This window comes from Bombus huntii, chromosome 3 (assembly GCF_024542735.1).
Source record: "Bombus huntii isolate Logan2020A chromosome 3, iyBomHunt1.1, whole genome shotgun sequence".
NCBI classification, from domain to species: domain Eukaryota; kingdom Metazoa; phylum Arthropoda; class Insecta; order Hymenoptera; family Apidae; genus Bombus; species Bombus huntii.
Window position 1 is genome coordinate 19,422,507 of NC_066240.1, and position 20,206 is coordinate 19,442,712.

Genomic DNA, 20,206 nt, shown 5'->3' on the forward strand with positions numbered 1-20,206 from the left:
GGCGGACGTGGATAGATCGAGATTACAGGCGAACTCGCGTGCGTCTCGGCGATGATCCGCGTGACAGCGCGATGGGCCCACCCGGGGAATCCCGTTAATGAGACATTTTCTCAAGATCTAATGGAAGATCGAAATGGCGGCCAACGTAGATATCACGCGCTACGTCTTTCCACTGAAAATTTCAACGTTATCGTCAAAATGTTCTCGATACTCTTCGCTGCAATTTCTATCTGGCGAATATTTTTATTGTAATAGAACGGAAAGAGAAGAAAGAAAAATAGAAGCGAACACGCAAGAAAAAGGAACGAGTTTCGACACAGTAATTTTGCTTTGCAGCGCGACGAATCGAGTCACGTCAAAGGCAAGAAGTAGGAAATCGTCTGGCATGTAAAACCAGGCCGCAAAGTCGCGGATCGTCTCCGGTCGCCCGAGGAGAACTTGATTCGTCGAACGAAGAAGACGATAATGATCGTCGCGATAGTCAGAGTTCCCGGGAGTACAGTAACAACCGGAGAGAGAAAGAGATTAAGAAACGACGGGGTGGTTGGAGAAATATTTTTCCTCGATTCGAAAGTCGTTTGAGACTCAAAGCCGACCAAGAAAAAAATATTGCCAACGGGGGAGCGAAGCAAACACGGAAGGGTTGAAAACGCGAATTCACGAGTTTATTCCATTGGCTGTTTCGTAAATTACCTATCGATTTTAGGTTAATTTTTCCTTGGAAATCTTAGTTGAAAATTTCTTTCTTGTATCAACGATGGAAAATAATTTTAGTGAATTTAAAATAACGAAATAAAAAATATGATGACTCGACAAGTATTTGATAGTTTTAGATTTATATTTAATAGCAACGACGATGAATATTTAACAAGAAGGTTACTGTACTGAAATTTTATGGTTGATAGTTTCCGCGTTAGAGACGAAAATCGATTTTGATAAGTTTAAAATTATAAGACAAGAAGTACGTTGACCGTATTCGTTAAGAGGATGGATGTTTCAAAATTTTAGTTCCTGAAATATACGTCGTCTTTACAAAATGTATTTTGGCTAGGGTTGTATGTACAATGAACCAAGCTTCGAGAGATACCCTGTATATCTACAACCAGGAGCTTCTTGTCACAGTTTTTACGATGTGTGACAGGCCCTCGCCTACCTGTCCTACTTTAATAACAAGAAAAGGTTGAAAGAAAGAGTTTCTCTACATCGTTGTACTCCAGTGACAGAGCCAGTAATAATGGCTAGAGGTTCTTCCCACAGAACAGGCGAAAAGATACTTTAAAGTCACGGTTTTCAGACACGACTGCGTACAGTAATATATCAAGTACATCGAGCGTGTTTGATCGGTACACCGATTACTTGCTTGATAAAACTAAAAACTTTGTAAAAAGCCTTGTCGACGAGTTTGACTTCCGAGAGTCTTCCTCGATACGATAATAGAAATAAGAAACATTTAAAAGCGAAAGAGAATACCATCCTTAGGGAGACACAACTTCTAACCACCGCGAAGATCTTATAAAACAATCCACGAAATAATTTATCTCGCGTCGGAAACGATCAACATCGCCGTAATACGTACTACATATAAATACCATAACCACGATGAAGGCGGATCTGTTCTCCAGCGGCTTTCCAACGCGAGAGAAAAAAAAAGAAGAAAAAGAGAAACGAGGAGGGAAACGGGTCTTAAGACGGCGAGATCTTCGCGAGCCAATAAAACCGTTTTGCCTCGGCTTCTCAAGATTCTGGAAACAGCCTATGAGGCAAAAGAATAGCATTTCTGTAACCGGTATATACGAAGATAGAAGGACGAAAGAAGACCCGGAACATTCACAGAGACACGAAAATACAACGTTCTACAGCCACCTGCTAACTCGAAACCTTCTTCGATCTTCCGGAAATGAAGAAGACTTCGTCGAACGAAGAAGATTTTCTAAAAGGAGTGGAGAGGCCAAAAAGGCAGGGTGGAAGGGAGGAAACAGAGTAGAGGGGAAGAGAAGGAGTTATAGAGGGTGGAGAGGAAGAGAAAGATAGCCGAAGTATACCGTGAGCCAAGGATTGCTCTAGCCAATAGCGTACTCTTGGCTCCTCCAACCGAGAGATAGGATCGGATCTAGATTTGAATCACGTAGAAGCTCCACCCCTCTATCTTCGTTGTATACACGGGTATCAGCGATGTCGGGCTGATCGTTTCGCTATGACCCCCGAGTGGCGCGAACGTTGCATCAACGTAGCTCGGGTAACGGTCCCTTAGATGTGATTCAGGTCCGAAGGTTCGATACGACCCAGGGGTCGGATTTAATTGTCGCGAGAATCTTGCTTGGCGAACTCCGTGGTCTCGTAGTTTGTTTGCTTGGTTTGTCGGTGTTTTACAAATGCAGAGACGAGTCTTTGTTCGTTCGTTTGTCGGGGTTTAACGATGAAAATTGAGACGGATTACCGGAGACGATAAGGTTAATGGGGAAACGAATAAATTCGATGATCCGAGTGTATTTGGGATCGTTTCGAGGTTAAAGAGCTGCACTGAAATTTGATACGAGGATGGAAATTAAGATGGATTATTCGATATCGACGATTATTTGGAAAAAGAAGATGAATTCGATAAACTTCAGAGTTATTTTAGAATGGGAGACTCGTGTTTCTGTTTGATTTGGCTATCGACGAATCGAAACTCCGTAGCCAAGAGTATACGGAGCGCAACGAAAGCGTATACAGGGAAGACAGAGAGATGGAACGGAATACTCGTTGGGAATATTGGTTGGCCGTGTCACAAGTCTCCGGTAATGGAATGCGTTTCTCGCGTTAAGGGGACGTCCATCGAGAATCGGAGGAGAAGCACGCCGGTGGGCGTGTGTCTTTCGAGTGGCATTAATAGGTCTTTGTTTCGTTGGAGGAGGAACTGGAGGATGCTCCGGCAGCACGTCGTCAGCCGTGCGAGTCTATTATTCGAATGTGGAGCAGATATCGGTTGTCGATATGCCAGTAGGTCTAAATATTCGATCGATTCTCTCGTCTACCTTCTCTTCTCTTCGTTTCCCTTCGTCTTCGCGATCCTTCCCCCTCTTTCCTCTCTTTGCTCTAGTCAGTTCTCTGTGTTCTCTCAGACACTCGAATCCTTACGTGCCTTCGCGCACACCACCCTTTCCTTTTCACTCCGCCACGACTAACGCTGTTCCCGTTATCGTGAATTCGCCACTGAAACTCGCTATAACGAACCGAACAGGCAATCGATAGACATCGAACGCGACCAACGTGGTCTCGCCACCAACTTGCACCGATTTCCCGCGAAATTGCTCGCCAAATCGCGTTCTCAATGGCAGGAATAAGACTGAATACGTTCCACAGTTACTTCATGAAAATACGCAGAGTTCGAAGAAAATATATCTTTCACTATGCTTTTGTTTATATAAAAACAGCTTTACTTGTTTTGGTTTGTATTTAACGACGGAAAGTTTGCCCCTGAGATCCAACGTTGATACAGAAGTGGTATAACCTTGGTAAAATCAGCCAGAAGTCAAAGTACTTTTTCAATTGTGTCCATAAAGATACGAATTTATCGGAAATATCCGCGGACTATTATATCCGCAAACTCGACGGCGAAAAATCGATCAGTTTTGAAATCGAGATGTATTTATACGAAAAAAGGAAAAATTCGTTTGCTACTTTGCAATCTCTTTAATGGAAACATCGCGATGGAAACAAGTATTCTTCTAGAGTCGATCGATATTGGAAAACGCAAAGATTTATCGGTCCTTTTTGAGTAAAAGACCGACAAGAAGTCTGAGAAAGTTTGTGGAACTTTGGTTCTAAGTGGTGGCACAACTTATCCTTCCAGAAGGTAGAAAGAAGATTAAAGGATTTCTCAGAAAGCAAGATAGTAGCAGGAATATTTAGCTACTCGAATCCATCTTTGATGTATTTTATAACTGAAATTTGGTTGCTTGGCATGAAACTTTAAAACTCTATTTCGTAACGTCCATTACTCGAAAACGTACTAACGAAAAAGAATCGTGGTCGGTCCAATTACTAAAGATATCCTGTATAATAGCGTAAGAACTCGTTAAACGCAAGAAAGTCTCCTTCGGAAGGTTAATACCGTTTTAATGAATAAAATATCGCAAGCTCTTCCAATATTATCTACGTTCTCCGTTACTTCTCTGATACATTGGACGTAAGATATACGGCTGTTTCAAGAGAAACAGGCAATTTAGATTTCCCGAAGAAATCGTCGAAGAAACCACGATATGCCTTAAACGGCTTCGTAAGAACATCCTTGCAACTCTATTATCGTACATATGTATATTCGGCGGTTCTATCTCTGAAAAGAGATCGTTATTAACAAGAATCTTCGTCTTCGCCTCGTTTATCTTCTTCGGAGGATACGAATATCGAGAGAGCCCCAGGAATCGTATTTTCTGTCGAGATTGAGGTTGACTGATCGAAGGACGACTGGATGAATTTGTAATAAAAAAGTATAATGTATAAGTTTATGCTGATTCAGATCCTTACTCTCTTAGCGTTACTAGACAATGGAACGATAGGAAGCACGTTCATATATTTATAGCAAAAGGACATTACCAAAAAAGTTAATCTTATAGCTTCGGCTAGAGGCTACAAGGAACATAAATAGAAATCCGCTTATTAGTTCCAAAACATAATGTATATTCAAGGGTACAATAATATGCTCCGCTCCTTATTTAGAATATTTCTGCGTAATAGCAGTCTCCAGGTTATATATATAAATAAATAAAGACGTAGAGTTTCTCTTAAAGTAGTTACTTCAACATTTTCGACATTCCTTTCGCTCCTTCTCACAACGTTCTTCGTTATCGACGAGTAAACGTTATTTCCACTAATGAGCATAGCCATAGCTGCCTATCAGTGTTCGTCTATCAAACGATTCCCGTGGAACGTCGATAATGCGGCACGTTGGCTGGAAACACAGAGGCAGCCATCGCCGCGAGCAACTACTTTAATTACCGAACGTATTGACACTCGATAAATCGACTTCGTCGACTCGTTCCAGCGATTCCGGCTGCAGATTCGTTTACAGTCCACGATCCATACCTATACACCTATTTCTGCTTAATAAACTCTCGATAAACGGCCTCGTGCGGTGAAATCGATTGATTAGTCGCGTGTCTAACCGAGACAGTAGCTGTAACCGGCTTTTTAATTAACGTTCGTCAGTATCGTTGAAAGAACGTCGTCGGTTTCTTGCAAAGAGTTTATTGTTGCTGCCACTCGATAAGGGAAGTACACTTTCGTTTAATTGTAAAGTTCACCGACTAACGAAAGAGGAAACCTTTGTTTACCCTATGGCCATTGTTGCCCGGTTAAATGGCCACGAGTTGTCGCGATCATCTTTTACAATTGCTCGCTCGGAGCAATGCTTGACATTATTTACGATCCACATTCACGATAATCAAATTACTAACGAGTTACTGAACTTTAAATTTCCAGCGAATCGTCGAATTTTATAGACACGTTGTAAAAGTGCGAGGCAACGTTCAACAAACTCCCGAACGTTTTAAGAACGAATAACGACGTTACGAATAGCGTTTTTATATATGAATTTTGTAAAATACTCCGCTATGTCTCACTCGCTCTACCCGTTTCTCACTCTCCGTCTCTCAACATATTTACGACAAAACGAGTCAACGTAGGATAACAGCGGTTAGTTCGTACAAGGTCCTCTCTCTCTCTCTCTCTCTCTCTCCGGCTAATTAGTCCCGCTTGGTTCTCAGACGGTGGCTATTTAAACGGACAATACGATAAACCGTGGAAAGGAATAAATTACAAGCTCTAATAGCTGCCAGAGTGTCAGAGATTTCAGCTGCTCATGGGACACCTAATCCTGCTACCATCCTAAAAGTCATCCATACTTTCGACTACAGCCTCGAGTATCGGTTTCGCCAGAACTCCTCGTCTCTTGGTTCTTCGCGATATCGCAAAGCGAAAGGGGGTAACTTTCCGATCCTCCTGGCGAACGCCGCGTGCAAAGCTCTTTGAATTAATTCGCGTTTCCCGCTAACGACCAACGAAGAATCGCTCGAATAAACAAAACTATCAAAGATTCCTCGATAATCTGGCGTTTTAACGACGCTGTCACAACGATAGAAAATACGAAACCTGCTAAATACGATGTTATTTCCATCCCTTTTTATCTTTCATCGGAAAAGAAAGGATTGGAAAAGCGACGAAAAAGAGGGAACGATACGCGTTAATCGCTTCATCTGCATTCCCGACGACCTTACAACGGTAACTGCAGCATTTACCGACTCTCTCTCTGTTCGCCAGGTAATCGCGGATAATCCCGCGAATGGCTATGATTCGAACAATGATCCCGACTGCTGCCTCTCGTTTCCCGGCACCAGCGGGTTGGTCGACGTGGTTCGCAATGCCAACGAAATCGAATAGCACGAAGGGGAAGAGGGTCGAGGGGAAAAGCTCTTTCGGTGTTTTCGTTTTCATCGACCCTGCCCGGGATCGAGCTATCTCATGCCTGCAAGCTTCGCGACGTTACACGTTGTGGCGCTACGCGTGGAATGGTATATCCAACACGGCATACTGTCATTTTTAAACATCTGACAAACGAATATCTGTCAAATGGCTATAGGCTATCTCGCTCGCTCACGCACTGTGCGTCAATCGTCTTCGCTGACGATCGATTCGATATCTCGTTGCAATTGTTTAAAAGAATTTGTCTCTTCTGACCACTTGTTGGATCAAACGACGAATTATCGAGGAAATACCCTTGTATTGATCCAACAAACTGCACCAATCCCCAGATACACGTCATACAGCCAATCGATTGTATATTCTCACGATCCGTTGTACGATCGAAACGCGCGTTTACCGATAAAATACAGTTACCGATTCACACGCATCGTCTAATTGTCAATCTATGTCTAATTGACCGCCAGCGATGCTGTTGATCGACGATCGACCGTCATAAATCCGTGCGTTAACTGTTAATTGCTGATACATGTAACGTCTAATGGCTCCCCGAAGGGACACACTCACACGCCACGCAGTTTTCACGAAGCAATTTATCGGATAATATCGGTTCGCTCGTGAATTAATCGAAATACGATATTCTCCAAAATAATTTAATTTTTGCTTTAGTTAACCCTTAGTTAACATTCGATACACCGAGCAAATTTTTTATTACTGCAAACGGATATTCCAAAACATAATTATTCTTTTAATCTGCAACGACCGCAGTCGTCTTTTTGGAAACATCATAGCTACGCTACAAAAACTTGCAACTACTTTTCCAATTGCACCTCCGTCCGTGTCATCTACCGATTTCCAAAATTAATGCCGCAAATATCGACGATAATTAGTATCCTTCGCCTCGATCAAATTTTCTAAAAAAAAAATTCCGAACCAGGTTCGTTTCAAAAGATAGGCTTTTCAGAATTTTTATTTGAAATTCCCGTGGAGTACGTAGTACGTAATTCGAAACTTGTTAACGATAGTGTATACCGGGGTTAAAGATAAAACGGAGGGCATACTGACCGTTCTCCACGTAATAACTGGTTTCATTGTACCGTTCGTCTGTGAATCCTGGCCTCTTCGCTTTCAAAGCTTTCGTTTCCAATTTCGCCTGCAAGAAAGAACGTAGATAAGTGAACCGTATACCTCGTGATCGGTGCCTGACACATGGCCACCGGAAACTCGAGCCAGAGAAAATGAACGAGGATCGAAGGGGCAGAGGATCGTTCGAGCTCCCACCCAGGGAGCGTTCCATCTTTTAGCAATGGTTAATTTTCGGGGCGGACTTTGGGCAAAGGTGATCGTGGCGTTCGTTTCTGGAAAGAAGTCTTCGAGGTGATCGGTTTCAAGGTGTCGGAATAACGAATAATTTGAAGGAAATTGGATTGGATAATTTGACGTTTTAAGTATAATATCGCTGAAAGATATTCACACGCTTGCTCCCTTTTTTCACAATATTTAATTACAATCGAGAAGATTAAGAAAAGTAGCAAGAGCATAATACCATAAAATTTATCCATCGAAAGAAACTTCTTAAACTATTTCCGACCTAAATACACTCTTTTCGAATTGTAAAAATTTCCCGATATCGATAAAAATCTACTGAATCGAGTTTTGTGCTAAAAAAAGAAGATTTTTCTTTAAGCCGAACGAAAGCACAATTAGATGGGGTAGCTTGAAAAGTCCGTGGTGGAGTTCATAACGTATTCGCTGTCATAAATTCTTCTATCTGGAACAAAATGAGAAGAAGAAGAAGAAGATCCGTAGAAAATGAACAAGAATTTGGAGATTGTGAACGAAAGGGCGAAAATATTGGAGCGTCCATCGAAGATAAGACAGTGTAATAATTTGCAGCGGGATTTATCAACCGCAGTTAGTCGTTCAGTAGATAGTGGCCGATGTGGTCAGACATCGAGTCCGCGTTCTAGCGGCTTTTGGTACTTAACACGGTAAATAGAATACAACAGATAGAAACGATATAAGAATATCGTAATATGATAAAATTTACCTTTAAAAGTTAAAATACGCGACAATAAAATTAGCATTTGAAAATTTCAAACATCAGTTTTGTCGTTTAAGAAGCTTCTTTTTATCCTCAGCTCGTTTAATTTTCATGCTATGGATTAGGTAGAGAAGGATTTTGCAAAATTCTAGTAATAATATTTAAAACCCGTGGGCGCGTTAACAGATATAATTTTAAAACAAATAATTTAAATTTGATAACTTTCTTCGGCTATTTTCACAAGAACATGACATACATGTAGATAATATTACGTACTTGTGATAATTATTTTGACATTAATTCGTACATTTGAATAACTTTCGACGAACGTTGTTCATGCATTATTAATACAAATCGTCCAAAGTGTTTACATAATTGTGAGCGGTAGTGTATGTATATTAATCATACAGTATCAATGCTAATTATCGCGTAAAATTGAGGATAAAATTGCAAACCGAAGGAAACGAGGTTAAATATCGGTAGCAAACGTACGGAAGAATTTATTACGTTTAAAAGGTATGAAAACAGGATACAATGGAAAACTAAAAATGCGATACGACGTAATGTAATACAATTTGAACTCGAAATGCCAAACAATCGAGCGCTATAAACGAGCGAAATCTCGCTAAAACGAAACATCTCCTCTGTCTCTACCGCGGAAAAACCAAAAAAAAAAAAGAGAAAAAATCGAAAAACACGGGAAAAAACAAACGAAGACAAACACGGAGGATCGTGACGCGTCGCGACCATTTCCGGCTCGAAGCTGCGGTCTGACAAACCCGAGCAGAACGGAACAATCTTCCCTTTGTTTCGCGTGAACCAAGCAAAGCGGCGTTGTGTTCCAGCGCGCGGCCAGTCTTCAATTATAGCAGCCGAGTTGCGCCGCTCGGTCGGCCGAAATAAATTTACCCGTGGCCGACATTAATTCTCTCTTCGATCCCGTGCCAATAATTCTTTCATCCTCGTTGTCCCGCGGCGAAATGCTTCTATTCGTGACGGAAGCACACGATCCAACGTAACCATACTTGTTTTTTTTTTTTGTTTGTTTCTTTTAAGATTGCGCGAATGACAAAGCTTGGAGTTTAGAGGAATGGCGCGCTTCTAGCAACTTTTATCAAAGTTTATAAATAATTATAGGCTTAAGCACATTTTCTGCGTTATTTCTGTAACATTTTCAAGAAACCGCTGATCGTGCCTGGATACGTTGATCGGAATTGTTTTCGTAAAGTTGTTCACATCGATATAAAATCCATGTCACGTAAGAATAGATGTAATAACTGAATTTGTGAAAAATTCCCTCTTTCCTTTTTCCAAATTCCTTCCACGTTAGAATCACTGGAGAAATATACGTGCTGCGGTGTATTTTTTTTTTTTCAGGTACGATTACGCCATTTATAGGTGGAACCATTTATACCAGCGGCGAGGTCTTTTCACAAGATTCGTATCGCCGCTGTAAGACCAAAAAAAAAAAAAAAAAAATAAAAGAAAAAGGAAAAAGACAGGAAGAAAAACAGGAAAAGGGAGAAAAATGGACTCGAGAAGAATTGTAAGAGGTATTTTTGAAATTTACCATTCAGCCGGGTCGGTGAATTTCGCGGAATCCATTAAACGTCCAGACGAATTAATTAAAAATTTTCCCAGGACGAATTTACTTTGGGATCGTAATCCGCTTAACTGGCGCAGCTTCATTTAATAAGCATAATTAATTAACGTATAATCGATTTCAATCTAGCTCGTGCCTCATACTTCTGACTTTCTATTAAAAAAAAAAAAAAAAAAAGATAGAATACAGTCCTGGCATATTTTATCAAATTTTCCAGCGTCTCGTTATCCGATACATTGAAATTATCGATATCGAAGCAAACTTCGCTTTACATCTAAAAACATTAGTCGATTAAAAAAGCAATTTCTGCCCCATCATATACTATAAAAAACAAAGTAATAGCGCGCGTTTTATCGACGAATAAAATTGCACTTAATCTAAACGCGTCCCTCCTAGGTTGCGCTCCTAAATATCCGTTCTATTAAAATCGTTGATCACGTCGACAGCCATTACAAGGCCCGTGAAAATCATGGCTTGGCTCGTATTAATATCTGTTAATCAGCGCGATAATTAAAGGCTCGGAACGACGTCCGGATGCGCGATTTTCGCACACCCGGAACAAACGGCGCATTACGTTAATGGATCCTAATATTCGAGAGCCTGTGTGCTCTCGACAACGAACATCTCGCTTATACGTGTTTTAATTAAGACAATAATTAGTCGAAACATCGACCCATGTAAATCCGATTGGTCGGTCGCGTAACACGAAATCGCGACGTGCAAACAATTCTGTTCGAGGACCGATCGATACTATTACGTCGAGTAATAGAAACAACGTAATCGAAAAGCTCTTGCATATTCCACCAATAATATCCATTGATTTCCATTGTTCGTACGTATATCATTAACATTTTCGTTATCGATCACCGCCGCGTACTTTGACTGTGAAACGACTTGTTGTTCGATCAAACGACAAAAGCATCCTATCAAATTCGCAAACGTTCGAAAAATATTAAGATTCAAAATCGTCCAAAAATTGGTCTTAAACTTCGTACGCGGATAATCTCGGTCTCGTTGTCTCTAGTCATTTAGAATTCCATTAACAGGCGACGCAACTGTATGGTAATTCTTGATACGCTTGGAACATTGCGCAGTATGTATATCCATGCTCCCGGTTGAAACGAATTCGGCAAAGTTCTCGTCGCGGATAAACCTTAATCGAATGCCAGGTAGAGCTCGATGTCGATGTCGATCCGATTTTTCCAAATTCTAGCCGTGTTCCAGTGTCCAGGCAACGATGATCAAACGGCACAGCTCGGCCACTTGGTCAGCGACAAATTTAATTTAACGAGCTCGTGCGACCGTGAATTAACGTTGCTCGTTCTATTTCACAGGGCACTCGTCCTGTCGTGTTAGAATCGGCCCGCCGATGGTAACGTTTAAATCGCAATTAAATTTACATTAGCGGCCGGGCAGGGGTGCGAAGTTAATCAGGGCTTTGCATAATCACAGGAAACAGCGTCGGTAGATTCGATATTGACCATGCCGATGAAACGTTCGGATCAGGTCCGTTGAACAGGGCTACGATAAACGATGCTTTAATTCTTAGCTCGTTTAATATACCTGTTTGTTCTTTCAGTCAGGTCGTTCCTTGACTAGAAACTTCTGTAATTGGAAAATTAATCGCGAAATAACCATGGGACAATTAATAAAAACGTACCAACGTCGATGCAAGTAAATTATGTAATCTATTCTTGGCAGAAAGGAAATGACGTATAAAGGGAATGGGGAATTCCTACCTAAAGAAGTTATTACGTTCAATGGCACAAAATTCTCAGTACCGTATTCTGAAATATCCTGAAAAACTTGAACCAACGTAAGAAATCCTCGACTCTCTACTAAAAACGAATACTCTCTCCTTCTCTCTCGACTTTGTTAATATTTCCCTTCGTGCGCGAGCTCTCGCCTAGCAAAAGAAACAAAAGGGAACCAGAGAGAAAGAGAGAAGGTAAAAAAAAAAAAAAAGAACAGGAAAGAGAAAACAGCACGTTCGATCGCGGAATAAAGCGTTCCGTGTTCCAAACGCGATACGATGTTAGAAGACTCGACTTGTAGAAGTTGCGGGACCAGCAAATAAAAGGAAAGAAGCGGAGGTGGTAGAAAAAGGAGAGCAAGAAACCACCCTAGGCTTCGTTGCCGTTCCACACGGCCGACTTATGTTTCCATCTGCACGAATTTTCGCGCCACTCGGCCCCGTGTTCTGGACTTTCGGCTGTATCGACCGGCCCTCGAGCCACCCCTCGACCATCTCCCTGCCACCACCAGTCACGCTTTCTGTCTGCAAGTCAATGTCTCCTTTCCACATCGACCACGCCGTACTCGTTGCCTCGGGCCTTCTCTACTTCCACCCTTGTGAATTCCGAGGCCGCCCCATTCGCCATTTAGGCTTTGCCCACCTTCGACTTTTCCTTCCTGCTTCGTCTTATCGTAAGATCCTTTTTTTCTTTTCCTCCCTCTTAGGTAGGCGAGACAGATAATGCGAGTGAAGAATCTTAGCATCGAGGGATCGAGTTAAAGCTGTCCTTTTTCTTTGTTTCTTCTCTTTTTTTTTCTCCGAAGCGTTAGAACGAGGATCGAATGTGTAAGGCACGTGGAAACGACATAGCCCGGTCGTAAATCGAAATTTCGATTTAGATACGGTCGATTTTTATCGCAACGTTCTTCAAAATCGTGTTATTTCCACTTACTCGTGATCTAAATCGAACGTAGATCAAATCGTTGTTTCAACCTGTTTTCCAAAGATTGACAATCGTTCGGAAGAACGTCGCGAAAAGTTGCAACTCGTAATAAAATCGCCAGATCGTAATGAAATTTTTGTCTACGATTCTTTTCATCGAAGCTTTTCCTTCTAATTTTGCGAAAAAGCTTTCTGTAAACGACGTTTCACGGATCGCAAAAATCGATGAGAAGAGATTATGTAAAAGGTAAGTATCAAACAGCCTAAGAGGATATCAAAGTGACTGGAAGCTTACCAGTTCTCGAGGAATTACTCTTTTCTTTCTCTTTGGCAGCAACTCTCCCCCTTAAAGGTCTCTCTCAAAGGTTTCTTTGGTGGCACCGAAATCTTGCCCGACATCCTGCCATTTAGGCGTGTCCTCGAACCTCCTTTCTTCCGAACTTCCTTTCAACCGTGAAAGGACAAAGTTCCTCTCCCTAACAAGCTCAAATACCACGCGCGTACCAGTTTATAAACCGCTGCGTTAAAAGGATCTTCCCACTGTCCTATAATTCACTTTGCCGTGTTTCTCGCGATTACGTCGATCGGCGTACGAAGCGGACAATTTTTGAATTACCTACTTGTTCGATGGAGAAACTCGATCTTTGGATGCTTCTCGATCAAACTGACAAGTTTTTCGGTTTTCAAGCACTCGAACGTTCGAATTATCAGATTATCAAATTTGTGAACTTTCAAATTGTTTAATCCTCGAAGTTCCAAACTTTCGGAGCCTGAAATACCTAAGGAGTAAAATCTTTCTTTTTAGTCCAATCCAAATCTTTCTTTTTAGCAAACTCGCAACTACGTTAGATCGTTACCCTAAACGAGTAAAATATTAAGAACGTTATATCCATCGTGCTCTTTTATTGAAAATCGGCGCCGAAACAGCTTATCGTCATTAAGGCGTCAGTAGAACAAAAGCGTGTAACCAGGCCGCGATCCGATATCTCGCTCGTGTTTTATTTAACGTAGCCCGATTTTCATCCTTTCTCGACGGATTACCGTATTTTTCTGCCGACGACGTCTGGATAGCGGCGACGTAGCACAGCAACAGGCGGCAACAAGCTGCACCAGAGTTTCTCCACGGCCGTATACGTGCCGCATTTTTGGCGTGTTAACGGGAACGAGCGTCCTTCGATTCCGCAAACTTCGCCTCTAACTTCTTCTTTTATTCCTTTTTCGATAGGAAGAAAACTCTGCTGTACTTTCTCTTATATCCTTGTTTTCGAGGGAGAAAAATCGTTTCCTTAAAAATTTGCTGGGCATATTGGAAGAACATAAAGCGACAGAATAAACCATACAGAGAGTTTGAAAGGAAACTTGAAATATCTATCGGAGAATTCGAAACAAGCTGTAAAAGAAAGTTCTTAATTCTTCCTCCCCGCTTATATTTTCTCCTATCAACGATTGAATTTTTCGAATCGCATGATCTCGATTATCCATCTCCAGAATCGCGATACTATAAACATATCATCTCGTTTTATGCTCAAACCATGAATACGCAAATTTCCGCTTCTTTAGCGAAGAAATGGGCCGAATGTCCTTTCGTTTAAAAGGATTCGTCATCCGCATACTGAATCGTTTTCGACCAGCAGTCTTAAGTAATTTTCTATTTTTTCCATACATTTCTTTGAATCTCTCCTAACACGTAACGATAAAAACTATCGGATGATATTCCGGAAACTTGGAAGAGTATTAGGCAATTTTGGGGAGATATTTTAAAATACAAAAAAGCCGCATGGACTTGAACGATCCGGTACGTAAACGATATCGGCAAAACTAGAGTTTCAGATGGCGAGTTAATTGGAAATTTCTATGATTTATCGAATCACAGATGCGTCGTATCGGCATAAAAATGAGTAATATAGTACGGTATACAACGATCACGAAGATCAATCGACGACTTACGTTGAGCAAACAAACGGAGTAATTTTTCTCAGAGCAGGAACTCCATATATCCTTTGATCACGGTGTTTTACTAATTTTGACGTAATTGTTCCAAGGGAAATAGTGGGCGCGGAGTGGATAATTTACCGTCGGTTGTTTGTTTTACTTTTTTTTTTTTTTTTTTTTTCAATGTCGGAGGAAGTTTGCTACGGCGCCGGTTCACAAGATCCACTCGAAATTAATTGCTCAAGGTAGCGCTTAGAGTCTTAACCGAGACCACTCCGTCTGCCTGGGAACACTTTGTTAATCCGCCATTAATCTACGTAGAACGCGTACGCCGAAACTCCAAATAAATTCACGTGGCTCCTGTCCAACTCCATTCTATCGTTCTCCCCTGTTTGTCTCGCGCAATACATTTGTGACTCGAGCGATTTAAATCAACTAACTTCCCCCAAGAAAATTTATGTATTATTTTTCCTTGTTTCTTCTTCTTTATAGGTACGAGCAACAAGAAAAAGGATGGAAGACTTTGCGAGCTTATGTAATTAAATAACGTTACACGGTACCGTATTTATTTCTTCGTTTAGATTTCTAGCAGTACCTTGCATTAGTAAGAGCAGAGTATCTGAAGATTTTTCCAACTACGTATATAGCGATTGCACGTTTCTTACTCTTTTCGGTACTATAAGCTTACAAACTGTAGATTCTTTTTCTACAATGCTCTGTATATTTCTCATCGGTGGAGTAACTTTTTCGTTGCAGAGAGTTTAAGTTTGTGGAAAGTTAAACACGCGCAGTAACCGAGGGCTCCTCTCCAAGTTAAATACCTGAACCTACGTATATCCTCGAAAACTGTTCTGTTTGAGCACCCTTGGTGCTCAGTCAGCGTCAGCGGCACTCGTCAGAAATTCACCACGTCGATTTAGCATTAGAACTTCATTGTACTTGCCTCGAGAAACCGTGATTCGAAATACGTCTTTCGATACGACCGACGTGCACAGAATCGTACAAACATCTTGCCGATTCTAACTTAATTCTCGTTTCGACCCTTTCACCATTGACAGTATCTCTAAAAGAATGCAATTTCTTATTGCGGATATACAGGGTGGTTGGTAACTGGCGGTACAAACGGAAAGGGGGTGATTCTAGGCGAAAAAAGAAGTCGAAAATATAGAATAACAATTTTTCGTTTGAAGCTTTGTTTTCGAGAAAATCGATTTTGAATTTTCGCTCGGTACGCGTGCGGTACGTTATAACGGATCTCACTGTAGATCGTTGTCTCGATGGAAAAATTAAAAAAAAAAAAGATATTGTTATTCTACATTTTCGACTTCTTTTTTCGCGTAGAATCATCCCCTTTCCGCTTGTACCACCAGTTACCAACCACCCTGTATATCCTGTTTTCAGATCGAAATATATCATAGTCCATAGTATCGTATCGTTAGAAAGGAAAATCCTTTCCAAGAGAGTTAACTTCCACGCTCACCGTTAAAACGTTACATAAATACGGAAAGATTCGGGGGAGGATAATTAAAGATAGTAAGAAAGAAGAGAGAAGGAAGAAGTATATCCACCGAAAGAAGCAAAAAAAAAGTAGTACAAACTGGAGTGACTTGGTCTGATCGGGGCGAATCTCCCTGAACGAGGTTCCTGGATGATGGAACGATGGTACAACGTGGAATTTCAAAAGCGGCAAGGTTCACGGCCGTTTATTTCGTTAATGACGACTGGCCGTTGTGGATTAATGAGGACGTGGCCCGTCACGGCGCCAGGATGCTCTCTCTCCGCTCGTCGATATTCCACGAGAAACGACCGAGATGCCCTGGCGAGCGGATGAAATATAGCGCTCGGTTTCGCGTCTACCGAAATTTCGACGGCTAAGGAGCTGGCATCATCCGTGCTCCGATGTTTGAAAATAGACAGAGCACGAGCTGCCTCGTACATTAACGTCTCTGTGTTTCACCGTTTCCTTTTCTTTTCCTTGTAGTACTACTAGTTACGTAATTCTCGGAACAAAATTGTCAGAGCAAAAGCGAAAAACGAAGATTTGGAAGTTTCACCAAGTCGTTACCTTTTTTGCTTGCAAAGTGTATGATCGAGTCGGTGAATCTCTTTCTGTTCTTTTCTTTCGTTCGTTTTTTAAACAGTTGATAGGGCTGTCAAGTGGCTTACCTTTTTCAAGTCCTTGCTGGCGTCGGCTTCCTCCGCCTTCCGCTTCTCAGAGATCTTCGGAGTCGGGACGGCGATCGTCGCTTCCCGCAGAGGCTTCAAGTCGACCTGAAATAGACAAGCAAATGTTCTTGGTTAATTAAAGCGAGATCTTTTTCACTGATTTGAAACGACATAAAGAATGTTGGAGCACTTAAGGTGATATATATATATATCGTTGTTCCATGGATTTAAAATATCGTTGGTTTAACAACGAGCGTTGAAAATAAAAAAGGATAGCAGAAGACAATTAATTAACGAGAACAGAATATCTCGTAGAAAGATGACACAAGGATCGTAAGAAGCGTGACCATTTTTTCACGCAGTACATGTATAAAAATGAAATATTTGACAAGATTATCGGCCGGCAAGCGTCCGATTCGTCAAAGAGGACAGTAGGAAGGTTAAACAGGACCCGTGACAAGAACAAGGCTGTAATCGCGTTAGAACGAAGCCACGGGTGTGTCATCAACCAACATGTCGACTACATTTTCACCGAATCGGCCATTAGGCTCCGGTCGAATTACCAACCGCTAAACCGACTCTCGTCTCTCTATTTGGCCGCGTCGTTAACGAGAAATTAGCGTGTGCGGCAGCACGCCTAAAGTTGAGACGAGTTAAAGCGATTAGCATAAATCGATGCGTTCGAAACCTTCGGCCGTGGCCGTATTAGGCACGCACAATGGCCGATCGTGTCTCGAGAATCGTCGCGGAACAGAGATTCTATTCGCTTGAAAGGATTTCGGTGTATCTGGGTTATTGCACGCTCGGCACTGTGTCAAGAATCGACGGAGAATCTGATGGAAATATAGATCTGCTTCTTTTACGGAGGAGGATAGAACGTAAAAAGCGAAGATGTCATTGCTCGAGATAATAGGTTTTCGTAACAGATATTTGCTTTCTGTACAAATCGGATACTACTGTTTGCGATTCTTTTGCTATTAAATTTACGAGTTTACTAATTACGTGTTTAACATGTTACAATATATCTGCAAACTATACAGAATGTCGCGTAAAACGGTGATTCCGCGTTAAAAATGTAAACACCTGTACTAATTCGATCGGTTAAACGATCGTTATCGAATGATTATAAAACAGCGTGTCACGTCTCCGTTTTAGCCACCGATGCTTTACACCAGTTTCAGAGAAAAACTTCGACAAACGAATCTTCGAAAATTATTTCGTAAACCGATGTTTCTCGTCGGTTTCGCGTAATATCGACGTCCATCGCTATTTAAGCGCCGAGTACAGGCTATAGCTTTTCCATAGCCGTAATTTTGTTGGCAGTAGACTGGACGGCGATGATCAGCCAGTGTACTGGCGCAACGAGTCCGATCGTTTCGTGCAGCGGTATCGTGTTTACATCCAATCAAGTTAATTTCTGGCCACGCAGATCACAGGATTTTACCGTGTTATTACCAGCGCGAGTCGTGCATCGATGACTCCTCCGTTAACCGATGCTTTCCTTTTGCCCGATTAAAGCGATGCAATTGCACCGACTGATCGTTTTCTGCTCCCATTCGGTCGCCGGGTCGCAGTTACTGCCGTTTCTCTGCGTTTTACGTTGCGTGTTCCAACACGAGTTCACATGGGTAAAGCTTTTCCATTAGCGAAGATTATTCCGCGTATACTGCCACGATATATGCTAATTGCATTGTATGCCCGAAGATATAAGTCGCATAAAAATAGTTCGTATAAATCGACGAAATTTTGTACAAAACAAAAGATGCGATCGAGACTAGAAACGCTGTTCCAAACGCTGCATCTTCTACTCGATGTTATAACAAGCGATATTTTTAAAGTTACCGAGAGAACGAAACGATTCAGCTTCAAAACCGGATAAAAGGATAACTTTCGTAAAAATTGTAAAATCTCCGGCAAAGAATAATCCGATTTATCGTATTCTGCCTGTGTAGCTCTCAAATGAAATCCAGTTAACGTGTACCAAGAAATTCTTCGTGCGTTCAAACCCTTTAAATTCGGAGCTATGCGAGTCCACGCATAAACCTACAAGCAAAAACCTGCTGACCCAGCGATCTCAGCGACGATGGTCGATTTCTTAATTCCGAGAGATCGCAAGGTTCGGTCTGTCCACGTAACTAATTTACGATGGACGAAGACCTCTTTTGAGAAGTTGCACGGTCTCGCGAATGGCGTAATTACGTGTCGAAGTTTTAATGGTGCGTTAAGGTTCCTCTCGGACGAGAATTACCCTCCGTCCCTCTCTCGACACCGAAAAGATTAATGGATCGAAGATTTAACGGGCGAACGGGGTGATGGAGGGAAGATTAAGCAGTGGAAATTAACTCGAATATTAAACTGGAGGGAAAAGTGCGATTTCATTATTAGTCAGCGCAGCCCATCGATGGACGAGAAGGAAATTTCATCGAACTTTACATCCACGTTGGCAATTAAAGGCGTTTCCAAAGCTTTTTCAAGGCTATAGGCAAATTTTATGCATCGACGGTTATGGTTTAAGCCGAGATTCGAAGATTATGGGAAAACTTTCCCGCAGTTTGTTCTATTGCCTTCTATTCTTATCATTCTCGTTTAGAGCAGATTTGGAAATGTTTTAAAAATAGTCTACTTGGTAGTTTAATCTAAACTATATACTCGATCCTCGAAAAAGCACGTTTGTCATAGAATCCAGAGTTTGAGGGATCAACGGGGCACGAAAATGCATTTTTAAAACGTCAATTCCGAGATTTCATAAATTCATAGGTCCCAACAACCATCAGGGAGAAATCGTCGCGACGTAATCAGAATGTTCATAATTAAACGTGTAATTTCGGAAATCCACGATATCGAGACTATAAAAAATTCTCTTAACGACAATTTCGAAGTTGGAAACTAAATCGAAATTTGTAAAAAGAAAACGTTCGGACGTTGAGGAGTCAAGTAGTTTAGAAGCAATCATTAACTACAACGAAGCGGAAAATATAGCGACGCGTCAAAGATCAGAAAGAAGAAATTCGCGATATCGAAACTAACGAGTCTTCTCTCTCGGCGGAAATCTCGAAATCCGAAAGTCGAATTTCGTCCTTCAGTCCTGGTTATACTTTACCGTAATCGATGTGAATTACGAGATCAGGCAGCTTATAAGCGATTATTTCTAGCGGTAGAAGAAGAAGAGAAAGGGAAAAAATAGGAAAATAAGGGAGGTCGTGAAACGGAAAGTAATAAAGTCGCGTAATTAACTTGCTTACGGGCCTATAATTCCTCCAGCCGTTTCATCCGAGACCCAACGATCCTGCTAAAAATTCACCTTACAACTGCTTATCCTTTCCGAATT

At 41.5% G+C, this 20,206-nt stretch overlaps 1 protein-coding gene across 3 annotated transcripts in view; it reads right to left on the minus strand.

The window, feature by feature from the left end:
* The window catches only part of LOC126863783 (pseudouridylate synthase RPUSD2-like), a 174,849-nt gene that overhangs the window by 48,167 nt on the left and 106,476 nt on the right, over nucleotides 1-20,206 (minus strand). For 2 of the 3 annotated variants that reach the window (XM_050614289.1, XM_050614288.1), the window contains 2 exons: nucleotides 16,879-16,983; nucleotides 7,522-7,609 (listed from right to left, as the gene is read on the minus strand). In XM_050614289.1, the coding sequence (XP_050470246.1) occupies nucleotides 7,522-7,609; nucleotides 16,879-16,983 (193 nt within the window). Of the gene's footprint in view, nucleotides 1-7,521; nucleotides 7,610-15,655; nucleotides 15,776-16,878; nucleotides 16,984-20,206 lie in introns of all 3 variants that reach the window. The other variant, XM_050614290.1, reaches the window with a different exon arrangement.